The sequence below is a fragment of the Phyllobates terribilis genome, unplaced genomic scaffold (genome assembly GCF_046119375.1).
Source record: "Phyllobates terribilis strain yellow unplaced genomic scaffold, ASM4611937v1 Scaffold_5__5_contigs__length_657084704, whole genome shotgun sequence".
NCBI classification, from domain to species: Eukaryota; Metazoa; Chordata; class Amphibia; order Anura; family Dendrobatidae; genus Phyllobates; species Phyllobates terribilis.
In genome coordinates this window covers 22,019,572-22,038,532 of record NW_027362765.1, presented here as the reverse complement: position 1 = coordinate 22,038,532, position 18,961 = coordinate 22,019,572, and the positions used below count along the sequence as shown (strand labels likewise).

The window sequence follows — 18,961 nt, the reverse complement described above, 5'->3', positions numbered from 1 at the left end:
TATACAGAGCTCTTGTTTATAATATCACTGGTGGTAATAACAATGTTGTTAGTATTGTGGTTTGTATTCATGATCAATATTGTAGTATTTGTTCATCATATGGTGGTAATATGTGGTCTGGTCATGCAGTGGCAGTATTTGTTCCTTGTATGTGGATGTAAATACTTATGCCCAAAAATGACAAAAGTATTCTGGGAGTGATACCTTTATTGGCTAACGAGAAAAAAAATATATATATATATATATTGTAATGCAGCAGCTTGCTAGCATTACTGTAAATGGTCCAGGATGTTTTACCTGACCATGTACCTTCCCCTTTAACTGACTGGTCACATGACTGTGACATCACACAGGTCCTGTATGCACAGTAAAGGTCTGTACACATGACTGAGACAGCACACAGGACCTATACACACAGCTGACTGATCACATGATTGTGACATCAGCAAGGTCCTGTCAGTATGGGTGTATGTGTGCACAGGATATATAAACCCCGGTAATTGGAGACAGGTGTGTTCGGTGCGAGAGACATGAGGCCTGTTCCCCATGTGTGTGGGACACCGTTCTGCCTAGTGAGGCTGAGTGAAGCCTGGCAGCCTGAAAGGCTGAGACTGGATCCTGTGAGTGGATGCAGTGGCCTTGGAAGGCAGAGGCTTGGTGAAGAGTCCGGAAAGGCGCAGACTGGCTGTGTGTGAGTGAAACATTCCAGTAGCCTTAGACGGGACGACGGCTAGAGACCCCTACCTGGGAAGCCACAAAGCCACAGTGGTGGCAGATTAAAGGGACTGCAGCAACTAAACCCGGCAAAGGTAATACACTTTGTTACATGGACTGTGTCATGGACATTGCTATAGTATTACCTTGCTGAAGGCTGTGTCCTGGGCCAATTGGGCCTGTCTGCTATTTGAGAGACTCCCGGATGTTAAGTGTGTAAACATGCCGGTGACAAACTAAGATGGACATTATGTGTGTGAACAGCGGTTTATGATAACATAATAAACTGCTGTATTGAGAAAATACCGGAAGGACATTGCACGTGTGCTTAATTTACCCGGTGCAGCGAGTATCCCCCAGTATGATGACTAGCGCTGCCTTACATATGGTTCGAGGATGCGGGCAACTGCAGTCCGGTTGCTAGCGGCAACTGCAGTCCGGTTGCTAGCGTCAACGGCACAGGACGACGAGTGTGGATAAAGCATCTTGCGGCAACTCGGCGGGGTTGCAAAGATTGGCGTCGCACTCAAACCTGATTTGCTGTGGCTCGGCGGGGCTCACGAACTTTAAAGCATCTTGCGGCAACTCGGCGGGGTTGCGAAGATTATCGTCGCACTCAAACCTGGTTTGCGGTGGCTCGGTGGGGCCACGAATATTTTTTCCGGGAGAGCGGTGAAGTTCTAGTGTGAACAGCGTACCGCAATGGCTGTGAACAGAGCAGCAAATGGGTCTGACGAGTTGGACCGCATATATGAGAAACGTCTACTGGACATGAAACTGGACATGGTGCGGGAGCTGTGGGCACCATGTGGAATGGCGGCAGTGGACCATTCTATGAACTCTCCGGGGGCGCCAGTGTTGTCCCAGAGTGCCCGGGGAGGTGGTAAGAGATGTTGTGAACTGAGTCCTAAGACTACTGCTGATTTTTTGTGTAAAAATTACCCTGCCGGTGTAGTTGTTAAAAAGGGGGCGGAGTCTAAAAAAGGGGCGGATTTTCACAAGAGTGTGGAGTGTAGAAAACTGAAAATTGTTACTGGTTGCGGGTTGGTACCTCCTAAAAATGACAATGTGACCGTTGATAACGAGGTAACTCCAGTAGAAGGGGGTGACGTCAAAGTGGGAGGTGACCTGTTAGTCCACAACACCATGGGGAGTGACACAGACCCCGTAGCTGACTGTGACACTATGAAAGTAAAAAGTAAGTTCAGTCAGGAGGGGCTAGACGAGGGGAGAGAGTCCCCCTCTCGTCGTCGACGGCGCAAGGGCCACAAAAAGGTTGCTCCGGTAGTACTCCCTGAAAATGAAAATAAAGAGAATGTAGTACTGTGTGCCTATGCTTCAAGTGTGGATCCTCCTTTAGAGGTAGAAGAGGAGATGACGTTGCCAGTAGCAACCTCCGGTACGGTACTGAGGAGGAGGTCTTTCAATTAGAGATTGACAAAGCGGTGTGTGAAGATGAGTTACGCGAGGTGAAAGATCGCTTCTCCCTGGTACAGTTAGAGCTGTCTGCCCTCAAAGAGGCGCTGCAGCATGAAGTTGCTGGGCGTGAACAAAACCTAGAATGATTGCGTGAACAGTTCAACCAGGAGCTGTGTGACTCCAAGAAGGAGTGTGATGAAAAGTTCGGTATGGAACTGCAACAACTTAAGAGAGATTATGAGGATCTCCTCAAGGTAAAAGAAAAACTAGAGGAGGATAAGGCGGGTGCAGAGCAAGTGCGCCAAGTGGTTGAGACCACTCTGCAAGACACCCGTAAGGAGAATGATGGTCTCCGGGGAAAGACCCTAGATCTGGAAGCTCAGGTGAAGCAGCTACAGATGTCCTGTGATACTCTCCAGAAGGCGGAGACGTACCTTAAGGAAACAGTCAGCAAGATGGAAGCTGAGCGAGAGAGGATGGAGGAGTCCATCGGAAAAGCCACAGACCAGGGCCAGGAGTTGACCGCTGGTGATGGGAGGTATGAAGCAGATACCTCCTCGAGTGATGCGAGCTTGGATGATTCGGTGGAAGTAAGAGCCGAGATCAGGGAGCTCAAGGAATGGCTTCAGGCACATTTGAAGCAAGAGAGGTCTGAGAGAACTCTACTGTTAAAAGAGCAGTTGAAGCAGGAAGAGCTTCAGAGACAGGCCGCTGAGAGGCGAGTGACGGAACTAGAGGAAGAGGTTTCCGGGCTCAAAAGTCGCATGACAGAGTATCACTCAGTGAACGAGGCCTCCTTGGAGAAGGAAAAGGGCAAACACGTTGCACTCACTCCCTTATACCATGAGAAGGTGGACCTGAGGAGAGCTAAGAGCATGATAACAGAAGATAAATATGAAGTGGAAGTGGTCAAGACGAAAATTCGTGAATTTGTAGCTGTGAGTCAGCTCAGGGTAAGCATACAGGGGGAAGAAGCTGAAAGTCAGTTGTCCCTGAACCCTGAGCTGGTTGATCGTCTGGAAACCACTGGTGAGACCGAAACGTCTTGGTACAAATGCCTCGAGATGTACCCGAGGATTTGAGGGAAGAATGCACCCGTGAGTCCATGCATGAAGAGTTTAAGAAGGCTGTGGGAGCCTGTAAGGTGTACTTGACCTCCGAAGCTAAACAGCTGGTGGTTCTGTCCATGACCGAAGTCACAGTGAAGAGGGTGGCGATCCTAAGTGATACGCATTGGCGATGTATTCGCACGAAGCGGTTTCTCCGGTTGAAGACGGAACAAGCCGTTAGACAACTGGAACTGATGAGGAAAGCTCACAGTATGCGTGAAGAGGTCATCCGGGTGCCTCATGTTCTGGTGAGAAAGCTCATTGGGAGAAGCGGTCGAGCCATGCAGATGATGGTCAAGAAGTCTGGTGTGGTGAAAGTAAGCAGTCCACGTGATCGTCAGGACTGGATACCAGACGAAGACGGCATGGGATCATTCTCCGCTGTAGGAACAGAAGAAAGCCTAGAATATATACGCATGCTGTTGGAGTACCGAGTGACCTACCTGCGAGAGGTAGAACAGTTGAATCTCGCTAGACTGCGAGTGGATAGACAGCATCATCTGAGTAACAGAAGATGGCAGCCGTCTAGAAATTACGAGACCAGACAGAGAAAGGGCCCCCTAAATAACAGAACAGCTATAGCTGGAGTTAGGGACCTTTCAAGATGTCCTGAGAGTAGTGGGCGTGGGTTTAGAGGTAGTGAGACCTCCAGTAACTCAGGTTTGAGCAGCCCATACAAACGACCCAATAGAGGACGGGACATTACGGAGTCGAACCGGACCTTAGATACCAGGGCATGTGAGTCACACTGCGATATGACTGACCGCTGGGAGCGGGGAAGACCTGACAAGGTTACGACCCGGAAAGGTGACCTGACGAAGTCAGTGACAATGACAAATGGTAGGTCCCTAAGGAATGGGCTAATGTCATTGACTAAGGTTCCAGGGGCTGAGTAGCACAATTGTAAAGTACATGGTCTCTATGTGAGCTGGGGGTTATAATGTTATTGTGTATATTATGTGTTCAACCCCACAAGTTTGAACAGAGGTGGGGGGGATATGTACTGCAGCAGCTTGCTAGCATTACTGTAAATGGTCCAGGATGTGTTTTACCTGACCATGTACCTTCCCCTTTAACTGACTGGTCACATGACTGTGACATCACACAGGTCCTGTATGCACAGTAAAGGTCTGTACACATGACTGGGACAGCACACAGGACCTATACACACAGCTGACTGATCACATGACTGTGACATCAGCAAGGTCCTGTCAGTATGGGTGTATGTGTGCACAGGATATATAAACCCCGGTAATTGGAGACAGGTGTGTTCGGTGTGAGAGACATGAGGCCTGTTCCCCATGTGTGTGGGACACCGTTCTGCCTAGTGAGGCTGAGTGAAGCCTGGCAGCCTGAAAGGCTGAGACTGGATCCTGTGAGTGGATGCTAGTGGCCTTGGAAGGCAGAGGCTTGGTGAAGAGTCCGGAAAGGCGCAGACTGGATGTGTGTGAGTGAAACATTCCAGTAGCCTTAGACGGGACGACGGCTAGAGACCCCTACCTGGGAAGCCACAAAGCCACAGTGGTGGCGGATTAAAGGGACTGCAGCAACTAAACCCGGCAAAGGTATTACACTTTGTTACATGGACTGTGTTATGGACATTGCTATAGTATTACCTTGCTGAAGGCTGTGTCCTGGGCCAATTGGGCCTGTCTGCTATTTGAGAGACTCCCGGATGTTAAGTGTGTAAACATGCCGGTGACAAACTAAGATGGACATTATGTGTGTGAACAGCGGTTTATGATAACATAATAAACTGCTGTATTGAGAAAATACCGGAAGGACATTGCACGTGTGCTTAATTTACCCGGTGCAGCGAGTATCCCCCAGTATGATGACTAGCGCTGCCTTACAATATATATAATATACATGCAAGCTTTCAGAGCACACAGGCTCCTCCTTCAGGCAATATTACAAATGAATTCAAAAGATACAAGGCACAACATTTGAGAGATGTTACAGCACACATTTGGTCATGAGGTGTAAGGGGTGATGCCTCCTACTGATAAGTCAAGGAGATCAAATTAAGATTTTTTTTGTTGCAAATGGAGAAGGGCCATGGGAATGTTTCATTAACTGGAGGTGTGAATTGTGTCCCTGTAGTGAGTCATAAACCAGGGTGTTACATTGGGTCCTGTTGTTAAGGAATTTAATTTCCTTATCAATTTCAATTCCCAGATTTTTCTCTCCCTGTCGTCCATGAAATGACCTTTCAGTATTAAGAATTTTAGATCTGTCATACAGTGTCTCAGGCTAGAGAAATGTTTTCCCACATGCGTGACCAGTTCAATCTTAATTGCTTGTGTGTGTAAATTCATTCTTGTTTTCAGTTTTTGCATAGTTTCTCCAATATAGACACCTTCCGGGCACCTTGTACATTGCATCATGTACACGACATTGGAGGATGTACATGAAAAGACATCAATGATTTTGTAGTCCTGTTTTGTGTTTGGTATACAGACTGTATGTGATGGTAATATGTGGGTACAAGTTTTGCATATTTTGTTTTTACATGGGAATGTGCCCGTCACTGATGGTGATGTGAGGAGTCGGATACTTCTGACAAGAAGATTCCTTAAGCTAGGGGGCTGTTTGTAGGAGAGAAGTGGTAGTTCTGGGAACATTTCTTTCAGTTTGTGGTTTCTAAGGAATATGGGTTGGAGATCAGAACTAATTTTCCTTAGGATGTTCATGTGGGGGTTGTATGTGACCACAAGAGGCACCCTGTTGTTGTCCTCCCTCTGTCTGTAATTCAGGAGGCTACTTCTTGGTATTCTTGTAGCTCTGTGGATCTGTTCATCTATTACCAGTGGATGGTATCCTTGTTGTAGGAATGTATTCCTCCGTGATAGCAGCTGCAGTTTTCTGTCCTTACTGTCTGAACAGATTAGAATGTACCTCAGCGATTGACTGTAGATGATTGATTTTTTTTGTGTGTCTTGGATGGAAGCTGTTCCAACTAAGATATGCCAGATGTCCTGTGGGCTTATGGTAAATTGATGTTTGTATGGTGTTGCCTTTGATGTATATGGTCGTGTCATGTTTTATCAAAGGGACTAACATTCTGTCCTACAAAACAACTTGATACCGCTCAGTTTTGTAGTGATATCGAGGAATTGTTCCGCAGATTTTGGCTTAAAGAATTATTTTACAACCATGCAGATATCACATCACAAGACAATGTGAACAACACATCAAAAAAGAAAAAGCGGACAAACTGGACCCCACAACCGGGGTACAACCAAACTCTGGATCACTACATAGACTGTTTCTGCAAAACAGTTAAATCTGACATTTTGGACAGAACCACAAAGTGCCACACAATATCAGCATGGAGGAAAGAAAAGCCATAAATCTTTAAAAGCTAACAACAATATCATCATCAAACCTGCAGACAAAGGAGGAGCTGTAGTCATTATGAACATGTCAGATTACATCCATGAAGAACACAGACAACTCTTGGACATAAAATACTACACTCCACTTCAGGAAGATGCCACCAAAAAATACACAGAGGAACTAACACATATCATCAATGGGTTTGATTCTACTTCATCCTCACTACTGGAACTAATACCAGACAATCCCCAAACAGGTACCTTCTACATTGTTAAGGGTCTGGGTGGTGGAACCTCTGTGCTGTGATACAAGGAGGGACCAGAGGGGCGTAACTAAGTGCCTACCCGGACCGACCCTGGCCACAGGGTGGCTTAGTCGAATCCGTAAACAAGGAGGGACCGGGAAGGTGAACCAGGTGCCACTCTGGGACCGACCTCGTGTGAGAACAGGTGACTCCCACGGGACTGATGGCCGAAGCCGACAGGCACAGCTGATGAGCACGGCTGGTAGACAGGCAGGTGATGCGGGTAGACAAGCAGGTTGGCACAGCAGATAGATAGGCAGGCGGGCACGGCTGATAGACAGGCTGGCGGGCACTGGAACCTGAGGGTTGGAGAGAGTGTTAGCACACAAATAACAACTTTGCACAGGCACCTCCATTATAGAGGAGGTGCCTTAAGTAGGGGCAGTCCTCAAGCCATTGGCTGGGGACTTTTAGGACGGCGCGCGTGTCCCCTTTAAGCGGAAGTGAGCGCGCATGCCCTAAGTACAGGAACCGGGGATCTACGCATGGTGCGCACACCCCGGACAGACGCTGCGATGAGGACAGGGGGAGGAGCGGGGAACTCCGGACCGGAGCCGCAGTGGTGAGTAGATCGGCGTCTGTCGGGCAGGAGGCAGAGACGCCAATGCTACAGTACCCCCCCTCCCCTTTCCGCCCCCTCCCCCTTTAAGCCCGCAAGAAACTTTTCAAGAAGAAGAGGAGCATGTATGCTCTCCCTGGGCTCCCATGACCTCATCTCAAGACCAAACCCCTTCCAATCCACAAGAAAAAAGTTTTTTCCTCGTACCCTCTTGGTAGCCAGAATGTTCTCTACCTCAAAAACGTCCTCAGCGCTGACTGGAACTGGAGTGGTACTCGGATCATCAGAGAAAGGATTGAGGACAACAGGCTTGAGGAGTTATACATGGAAGGAGTTGGGGATCTGTAATGAGGCAGGAAGTTTCAACTTGTACGCCACCGGATTAATTTGGCTCATAATCTCGAATGGACCAATGAATCGAGGACCCAACTTGTAAGAAGGCATATTGAGGCGAACATACTTAGAGGAAAGCCAGACCTTGTCTCCCGGACAGAAAAGAGGCGGATCCAGACGTCTCTCATCAGCGTGTCTCTTCATCCGCTCAGAGGACTGTAGAAGCGCAGATCTAGTGTGTCTTCCCAAATTACCGAAAAGTCACTGACGAAAGACTCTACGGCAGGATTGTCCACTGAAGAAGAGACGGGAAACTGAATTCGGGGGTGTTGACCATAAACCACAAAAAACCGAGACCTAGCAGAGGACTCACTCACATGGTTGTTATAAGAAAACTTGGCCCAAGGCAGAAGTTCTACCCAATCGCTATGGTGAGCGTTGACAAAGTGCCAAAGAAAACTGGTGAGGCTCTGATTAATATGTTCCACCTGACCATTGGACTGAGGATGATAGGCCGAAGAAAAGTCTAAAGTGACATCCAGCAACTTGCACATGGCTCTCCAGAAGCGAGAAGTGAACTGAACTTCTCTATCCGAGACAATATGGAGGGTTAAGCTGTGTAGACGAAAGATGTGATGGATGGAGTCCTTAGCCAGCACAGGTGTGGATGGAAGACCAGGCGAAGGAATGAAGTTAGCCATCTTGGAGAAGCGGTCAGCGACCACCCATATAACAGTAGATCCGGCAGATACCGGAAGATCAGTGATGAAGTCCATAGCAATGTGTTGCCAAGGAGCAGAAGGCACGGAGAGAGGGAGAAGCTGACCATCTAGGAGGTGCCTAGTTATCTTGTTACGGGCACAGGAGGAACAAGCCGCGACAAAATCCGCAACATCCTTGTGCAGGGTGGGCCACCAATAATGTTGGGCAATAAGCAGAAGCGTCTTCCTCTGGCCGGCATGACCAGCCATTTAGGACGAATGACCCCAGAGTAAGACCCTCTTCCGATCCCGAGCCGCCACAAAGGTCTTACCAGGAGGAAGATGAGACAGGTCAAACGGAGCAACAGACATGATTCTGGAGGGATCAATGATGTGTAGAGGCTCCTCCTCTTGGTCGGTAGACAGGAAAGAGAGGGATAGAGCGTCAGCTTTAATATTCTTGTCTACCGGGCAGTAATGGAGAGTAAAGCTGAAACGAGCAAAGAATAGAGACCATCTGGCCTGACGTGGATTTAGTCTTTGGGCGGTATGCAAGTAAGCAAAGTTTTTATGGTCAGTGTAGATGACCACCAAATGCAGGGCCCCTTCAAGCAAGTAGCGCCACTCATCCCGGACGAGGATTTCTGGGTGAGTACTGCTCCGGCCCCGGAGGAAGAGGCATCAACCTCCAAGAACTTTTTATTGTAATCTGGATGATGTAGCACTGGAGCGGAGGAGAAGGCTTGCTTAAGAGAGACAAAGGAGCTTTCCGCCTCGGAAGTCCATTCCCTGGGATTTGCCCCTTTACGGGTGAGAGCAGAGATGGGAGCAGTCCAGGAGGAGAAATGAGGAATGAAGAGGCGGTAATAGTTAGCGAATCCCAGAAACCGCTGAATACCCTTCAATCCCTCAGGTCTGGGTCACTTTAAGACAGCAGACACCTTCTCGGGACCCATCCGCAGTCCGGTCTCAGAGACGATATACCCCAAAAATGGTAGGGAGGTCAGCTCAAAGACGCATTCCTCGTACTTAGCATACAGGCGATTCTTTAGGAGCCTCAGCAGTACCTGACGAACATCCCTCCGATGAGAGGGCAGATCAGGAGAGAACACCAAGATATCGTCCAGGTACACCACCACGCAGGAATACAGATGATCTCGGAAGATGTCGTTCACTAACTCCTGGAAGATGGCTTGAGCATTACAGAGACCGAAGGGCATCACGCAGTACTCGTAGTGACCATCCCGAGTGTTGAATGCCGTCTACCACTCGTCTCCCTGGCGAATCCGGACCAGATTGTACGCCCCACAATGATCGAGCTTAGTGAAGATCTTCGCGCTTTTTAGGCGGTCAAACAGCTCCAAGATGAGAGGCAGGGGGTACTTATTTTTGATGGTAATCTGGTTTAGGCCCCTATAGTCGATACATGGATGAAGAGAGCTGTCTTTCTTTTTGACGAAGAAGAATCCTGCTCCAGCTGGAGAGGTGGATTTCTGTATAAATTCCCTAGCAAGGTTCTCTTCTATGTACTCAGACATAGCACGGGTCTTGGCCAGCGAGGGGTAGATTCGCCCACGAGGAGGTGAAGCACCAGGTGTTAGGTCGATGGGGCAATCATACGGCCTATGAGGTGGTAGTGTCTCTGCCTCCTTTTTATCAAAGACGTCTGCATATGACCAGTAGGGTGCCGTCAGGCCAGGTAGGTTAGCTGGAGTAAACGGAGGTCGAGCAGGACAAACAGGAACCAGACAGGACTTATGACATTCCTGACCCCAGCGGAGCACCTCACCCGAGCTCCAATTCAGGATGGGCTCGTGTCTCTGTAACCAAGGCAGGCCAAGCAAGAGGGGATGAGAGAGAGTGGACAGCACGTAGAAGGAGATCTTCTCAGAATGTAGCATTCCCACCTGAAGAGTTGTCAGGGTCTTATCACTGGTAACCGACATGGACAGAGTCAAGGGCGGAGAGGAAGAACTTTTGCCTAGGACGACCTATTCCGAGCGGTCCTAGACACTGGAGTTTCCCAGTCTCACCGGACAGGAGCGGATTAGATGCTCTATACTGCCACAGTAGAAGCAACTCCCCTCGGCGTGGGGGGCCTCCTGGCGAGACTTGACAATTTTAACTTGGTCTATTTACATAGACTCTGGGGATGAAACCGGGGGGGATGTTGGTTGCGAGACTGGCCTTTGGAAGGTTGATGCGAGGCGCAGGGATCTTCTCTCACGGGTCGCCTCCTTAGACTGATCTGTGTAGCTAATGACACCAGGTCGTCCAGAGAGGGAGGTATGTCACGACCGGCTAGCTCATCCTTGATCCGTCCAGAAAGGCACTCCCAAAAGGTGGACACCAGAGCCTCATTGTTCCAGGCAAGTTCAGATGCGAGGGTGCGGAAAAGCACGGCATACTGACCCACAGAGAGACTCCCTTGGCGGAGTTGAAGAAGAGAGGAGGCAGTCGAAGATTTTCGTCCGGGCTCATCAAACACCTTCCGGAAAGCCGCCAGGAAAGCCTAGAGGTCGGACACTAGAGGATCCCCTCTCTCCCACAGAGGGTTAAGCCACGCCAATGCCTCCCCGGTGAGATGAGACATGACTAATGCCACCTTGGCCCGATCGGAGGCGAACTGATGCGCCAGGAGCTCAAAGTGCAGCGTGCACTGATTAATGAAGCCCCGACATAGGGCAGGATCACCACAAATGCGTGGAGGAGCAGATAGCCGGGGTTCTAAGCCGGGTGCCACAGGGCCACTGGGTTGAGGTGCTGCTTGGTTAGAGGCGGACACGGTCAGGGACAGCGCGTCCAAGCGGGAGTTGACAGTCCGCAGATAGGACAGGATAGTATCCTGTTGGGATCTCTGGTGAGAGACCTCTTGGTACGGGTCTGAGAGCGAAGGAGCCTGGGAGCCACCGGATTCCATGGCCTGTGCAAACTGTTACGGGTCTGGGTTGTGGAACCTCTGTGCTGTGATACAAGGAGGGACCAGAGGGGCGTAACTAAGTGCTTACCCGGACCGACCCTGGCCACACGGCGGCTTAGTCGACTCCGTGAACCAAGGAGGGACCGGGAAGGTGAACCAGGTGCCACTCTGGGACCGACCTCGTGTGAGAGCAGGCAACTTCCACGGGACTGATGGCCGAAGCCGACAGGCACAGCTGATGAGCACGGCTGGTAGACAGGCAGGTGATGCGGGTAGACAAGCAGATGGGCACTGCAGATAGACAGGCAGGCAGGCACGGCTGATAGACAGGCTGGTGGGCACTGGAACCTGAGGGCTGGAGAGAGTGTTAGCACACAAACAACTTTGCACAGGTACTTCCATTATGGAGGAGGTCCCTTAAGTAGGGGCAGTCCTCCAGCTATTGGCTGGGGACTTTTAGGATGGCGCGCACGTGCCCTTTAAGAGGAAGGGAGCGCGAGCGTGCCCTAAGTACAGGAACTGGGGATCTATGCGCGGTGCACGCACGTCGGACAGACGCTGCGATGAGGACAGGGGGAGGAGCGGGGAATGCAGAAACGGAGCCGCGGTGGTGAGTAGATCGGCGTTTCTGTCGGGCAGGAGGCAGAGACGCCGACGCTACATACAGTACATGTTACCTAAAATACATAAAGAAGGTAATCCTGGGAGGCCAATCATTTCTGGTACTGGGACACTAACGGAAAATATCTCAGGCTGGGTGGGGAACTTTCTGAAACCCTTGGTAAGACGCACACCCAGCTATATCCAGGACACCACGCAAATTGTCAGCCCTGAGCCCACTTCCGGAGGACACAATACTAGCCACCATGGTTGTAGAGTGTCTCTACTCCAACATTCCTCATGAGGATGGGATTGCAGCATGCAAACATTACCTACAAATCTGGCCACAGAACCAACTCTACAATTCATCAGGTTTGTGTTCCATCACAATTATTTCTCCTGTGGGAATAATTTATACCAACAATGTATGGGCAGCGCTATGGGAAGCAAAATGTCCCCACAATATGCTAACCTATTTATGGCTAAACTAGAGGAGGAGTTTTTGTCATCTTGCTCTATTAAACCTCAAGCATACTGCCGCTACATTGATGATCTGCTAATAATCTAGACAGGATCAAAAGATGATCTGCTGACCTTCCACAATAAGTTCAAGAGGTTCCACCCAACCATCAAGCTCACCCTCAACTTGTCAAAATCCCAAATACACCTCATGAACAAATGTTTACTGTAACATCTCTCAAATGTTGTGCCTTGTATCTTTTGAATTCATTTCTAATATCACCTGAAAAAGGAGCCTGTATGCTCTGAAAGCTTGCATATATATTTTTTTCTGGTTAGCCAATAATGGTATCACTCCCAGAATACTTTTGTCAATTTCGGGCATAAATATTTACATAGATTTTTCTGGCTAACACAGTACCACAATATAACTTTGTATTGTACATCACTTCCTTGTATGTGGTATTATTCGGTCACTATGTGATGGTAATATGTGGTCATTGTGTGCTGATAATTCTCCCTTGTATGTGGTATTATTGGTGTTGGTATAGTGAATTGTGTTGTGTATAGCAGTCATTTGGTCTCTCTGATATTAATTAGCAGAAGATTCTTTATTTCCATTAGAGATTAAATACTTGGAAGACAGCGGCAGAGATGCACTTACAAGGGTTCTCCGGTGAAAAAGAAAGTAATCACCTCTTCTCCGGATAAGTGATAACGTATTGATTGGTAGGGGTCTGACTGCTAGGACTAGGCCGATCGGCAGAATGTGGAGCTTTTATCCCCATTAGACTGGAGCGGCATGTGCGACTCGACCACTGATCCATTCTTTCAGTCAGTGGCTGCGAGTGCTGTTCTTGTTTTTTTTTTCTGGAAGCCCCCAAGAGAAAGAATGAGGCTGCGGTCAGACATCTTACCTGACGATGCATTTTATAATGGGGATAAGTGTTCTGTCAGGGATAAAACTTCCCCACTCTTCCGATCGGTGCAGTTTCCAAAGGTCGGATCTAAATGATCAATAATAATAATAATAATAATTGTTTTATTTATATAGCGCCAACATATTCCACAGCGCTTTATAATTCAGACAATTTACAGATATTCTCGGCACTGTCTCCATTGGGGCTCACAATCTACATTCCCTATCAGTATGTCTTTAGAGTAAACCGGAGAACCTGGAGGAAAACAACGCAAACAGAGGGAGAACATACAGACTCCTTACAGATGTTGTCCTTAGAGGGCTTTGAATACAGAACCCCACTGCTGTAAGGCTGCAGTGCTAACGGCTGAGCCACCGTGCTGCCCAAAAGTTATCACTGTGGAGCCCATGGATCGGTGATAACTTGTTTTAACCAAAGAACCCCTTTAATGCAAACTACCGTAATTGTATATCTCAGTTATAGTGGAGTACAGTAGATGTGCAGGAGCCACCTGTGTTTTACAGTCAATGCTCCACTAAAGCAGGGATAACTGCTTACAGATATTTGCATATAGCTGTAGGGTGGGCCCCTATGGTCAATTCACTCTGTGGACCCCAAACACCCCAGTCTGACCCTGTCTCCATCCACTCTCCCACCTCTCCATACTGCCCCCCCCCATTCTCCCTCTTCTCTATACTCTCACTCCACCTCTCCACACTGTTCGTCCACGCTCCCACCTCTCCTTACTATACCCCCACACTACCTTTCTCCATAATGTCTCCATACACTACATTTTTCATACTGTTCCCCCATGCTCTACAGTCTCCCCACCTCTCCATACTGTCCCCCATATTTCACCTCTCTATATTGATCTCCCATACTACCCCTCTCCATACTGCTCCACAATATTAACATAATACTGTTTCCCCAAGCTGCCCTTTCTCTATAATGGGCCCCTTCACTGCCCCATAATGTTCGTTCCCTCATAGAAAAAATCAGCCCCTTCCATCTACAATGATAGTCCATAGATGAAATCTTTGGCTCATCCATATAGTGCTTTGCGTTACCTTCCACCTCAACGGTGACAGTAGCAGTGTGATGAGGTCAGCAGCGTGATTACCTCATCACTTCACATCAGGGCAGAGAGCTGATAAGCACTTCTCTGCCCCTGTACTGGTGTTTATGTGTTCAAATATACCAATGAACAGATGAAGGAAGGAACTGGCATCAACGGTTCTCCACGAGCCGCAAAAAATCCTTTCGCAGGCCCCATGTGGCCAGTATATTGTGCATATAATCAATGAGGCAATAGATCCAAACAGAAGGATATTAGTAAAACAAAAGGCAGGTATTTCTTAGAACTAAAGATTAAGTTTTAATAGGGTTGTATAACACCTTCCTCTTACATCTGACCTGACATCAGATGTGAGGTGATGATCCTGTATTTGATCAGGACAGTTGAAGAAGGAACCATCTACTCACCAGTTGTTCTCGTCTGACTACTAGGACACGCTAGCTTGTTACAAGATGGCAGAAGCTGGGTGTCAGATGTATGCCTCTGCAACTGTCAAAAGTTTCGATATGGCTGTTTATGCAATTTTTCTTTGTTCTTATGGGAATGTGCACATTGTAGTGTAGATTCAGACTGAATGCAGTAAAACCCCACAAAGTCACACACAGGGAAACAAGGAATAAAGAAACACATGGAAAGCAAGCCATAATGTGTTAAACCTTGGATGCCTCAAGTAAGCCCCTTTTACTCTGTTGACAGATTTACACATCCTTGACATTCTCTCATGCAACTTCAGTAGGTAGTCACCTGAAATGCCTTTCCAAGTCTTGATGGAGTTCCCAGAGGTACTAAGCACTTGTATGCTGCTTTGCCTTCACACTGTGATACAAGGAGCCCAAACACTATCAATTGGATTGAGGTTGGGTGATTGAGGAGGCCATGTTATCTGATGCAGCACTCCATCCCTTTCAATTTTGGTCACACAATGATTACATAGCCAGGAGGTGTGGATTAGGTCATTATCCTGATGCAAAACAAAAGCTCCCACTAATTCAACCCAGATGGGATGGCATGTGGTTGCAGAATGTTGTAGTAGCCATGCTAGGGAAAAGTGCCTTTAATTTGGAATAAATCACCAACACTATCAACAGCAAACCATCCCCACACCAATAGACCCTCCACTCCAGCACTGTATTACAAGAAAGATTATCCACCCCTATAAAATGCAGTTTTAGGGGCCATTAAATCAAAGTTTTTATGCCAGAAAACTTGAGTAAAATACTCTGTGTGGCTGCAGACTTATGAGTCCCCCCAGCTGCAGGGATTTGCCGGTCTCAGATCCGGTTACGGAGGCATATGTCCGGCCAATAAGTGCGGCCTTGCTCTCCATACACTGGTATTGAGCGAAGGTTGCGCCTTCTAGTCAGATGCGCCCACTGGCCATCCCTGTCACTAGACAGGGCGTATCCTCGCTCCATACAAGTGTATGGAGCGAGGTGGTGCTGACTGGCCGGAGATATGTATAACTTATACATACCCTCCGTTACTGGGTCTGAAACCAGCGATTCTGCTCACAGAATGAGTGCAGACTTACCACTGTTGACCAGACAACACCTTTGTTGCGTGTGTCTGTTAATAAATCAGTTGCCTCATACTCCACCGCACCCCCTCATTGTGTACAACGTCAGTCTTAATGAATCGGGGCTATCGTGTTTCTATAAATGTAAAGTATTCTATGTACATGGTGAAACATCTATGTGTGTTCAATGGATTCTGTTTGCTGATGTTTAATGATAGTTGCAAATATCTCTTAATCATCATATAATCCTCCAAATTGCTTTCCCTTTCTCCTTTTAGTTGTGTGACTTAAGTTTGACCTTAAGTTTTGTACAATTTGTCAATGGAAAGATTTTTAAAAAATGTAAAAACTATTTTTCCATGTGTGATTTCGCTGATATTTAAGATAATGTAATTTACCTGTAAAACATTTCCCACATTCTCAACATAAAAATGGCTTCTCCCCTGTGTGAGTTCTCAGATGCACAACAAGAGTTGATTTATGAGAATAACATTTACCACATTCTGAACATGAAAATGGTTTCTCCCCTGTGTGGCTTCTCTGATGTCTAACAAGTTTTGATTTAATGCTGTAACATTTCCCACATTCTAAACATGAAAATGGCTTCTCCCCCGTGTGAATTCTCTCATGTGAAACGAGATCTGGTTTGTAAGTAAAACGTTTTCCACATACTAGACAAGCAAATGGCTTCTCCCCGGTATGAATTCTCTGATGTCTAACAAGATCGCATTTTCCTATAAAACATTTCCCACACACCCAACAGGAAAATGGCTTCATCCCTGTGTGTATTCTCTGATGTCGAACAAGACATGATTTTCTTTTAAAACTCTTCCCACATTCTGAACATGAATATGGCTTCTCCCCTGTGTGACTTCTCTCATGTATAAGAAGATCTGATTTTCCTTGAAAACATATCCCACATACTAAACATGAATATGGATTCACCTCTGTATGAAGTCTTTGATGTCCAACAAGACTTGATTTCTGCTTAAAAGTTTTCCAACATTCTGAACATGAGAATGGCTTCTCCCCTGTATAAGCTCTTCGATGTTCAATATTCCTCCTGCTATTTTTATTTTGAACAGTCTGTAATGAGTCAGAGCATAGGATATGTTGAAAGGTGTCAGATGACAAGTCTTTACTGTGAAGGACAGAAGGTATGTCTTGAATAATGGCATGGTCTTCATATTTATTTGGTGTAATACCATGCTCATCTTTAAAATCTGAAAATATAAGATCCTCTGGGCTTCCAATACAGTCATCTGCAAAAAAACATGTTTTTTTTAAAAAAATGCTGCCTTTCTGTAAACATGCGTGTTCTTAAACATGCATATACGGTGTGTATATATATATATATATATATATATATATATATATATATATATATATATATATATATATATATATATATATATATAATATTATTTTTTTTTATTTAGTAATAGATAAAGTAGTTTTTATACTCATTTATGCACAGTAAAATCCAATGGGTTCAATAGGAAAAAGTTTCAGAATGCCGTGCAGTGCACACGCTTTCACGACTCCCTTGAATTCATAGTACGAACGGGGAAAGGAAGGGGGTAAAATGACTGAAAGTATAGGATTTGTATACTTGTGAACATGTGCCGACTAGATGTGTCCAGCTATTTTCACTAGAAGTGAAGTGAGACAAGTCAGATTAATCTGGTTGGTATGTGACTGTAAGTTTGCAAATCGTGTACATTTAGTCAAGTGAGAGATTGCTTACACCAGAGATATGTTGTCACGATTCGCCAACCTGCAAATCACTTAGAGTGATTGCAGACTATTATTCAAAGCCTGGACAACCCCCTTAAGGCTGGTACAGACCACAGTCTGGTGTATATTTGCATTATAATTTACGCTAAGTTGTGGCATAAATTATAGTAAATTGGTTAAGCCATGTGGGGCCTGGCCCACTTACACTAAACTCTGATCTCCATTTAAAAACATGTCAGGAGATGTGACAAACTTAAGAGTCATAGTTTAGATCAAACTTATGTAGTGCACCATAATTTGTTATTTCTTTATACTAGAAAACTGGCATTGTATTAATACATCTGACCCATTGGCTATTTTTAAGATATGGGAGCTCTAGCAAGAATCTCTGATCACTTAGCTTAAGCTATATAAAATATATTTTCCATATAGAAGAATTTTGACATTTCTTCAGCAAGGCAAATTTATTTTCATAGCCAAAAGAGCTAATAGAAAATATCATCCGAAAGATTTTGATATTAAATTGTGCACAACAAATCTAGAGCTAACAATTTAGAGAAATATAACAAAAATACACTTTTGCTTATAAAATTGCTTTATATGGCTTCAAGTCAAAGCTTGTAGTCATGCTGTAATATAATTATACAACAGGAGTAGAAAAAAAAGTCCTAAGTTACTTACCGGTAACAGGATTTTTTTGAGCCCATGACAGCACCATGAGAGAGAGGGGAACCGCCCACCAAGGACAGGAAACCTACAGGCTTAAAAGGGCGACACCTCTCTCCCATCTCAGTTGGATTACAGAGCATGAGAGGACTGCCAGGTTAATACAAGAAACAGAACACATAACCATATTTTTACCATTACCACATGTCACCTATTAAGTGGGGGATTATAATTGAATAAAAGGGAGTGCTCCCACAATCGTGACGGGAGGGAATATAAGGGTGCTGTCATGGGCTCTGAAAAATCTTGTTACCGGTAAGTAACTTAGGACTTTGTCAGTCAACCATGACAACACCATGAGAGAATTACAGAGAAAAAAGTAATCTAGGGAGGGACCACAGCCTGGAGCACTCTTCTTCCAAAGGTGAGGTCAGCTGATGCACCCATATCTAACCTATAGTGTCTATAGAATATAGAGGGAGAGGACCAGGTAGCAGCCTTACATATCTCTTCTATCGAGACACCTGTCTTCTCTGCCCAGGAGGTCGGCACGGCCAAAGTGGAATGAGCCTTCAACCCTTCTGGCACTT

General features: G+C 46.4%; 1 protein-coding gene across 1 annotated transcript in view; it reads right to left on the bottom strand.

Moving 5' to 3' along the window:
- Positions 1 to 18,961, bottom strand: part of LOC141271386 (uncharacterized) — an 83,172-nt gene that overhangs the window by 32,070 nt on the left and 32,141 nt on the right. The window contains exon 7 of the mRNA XM_073681479.1: positions 16,395 to 17,230. Within this exon, the coding sequence (XP_073537580.1) occupies positions 16,395 to 17,230 (836 nt within the window). The remainder of the gene's footprint in view (positions 1 to 16,394; positions 17,231 to 18,961) is intronic.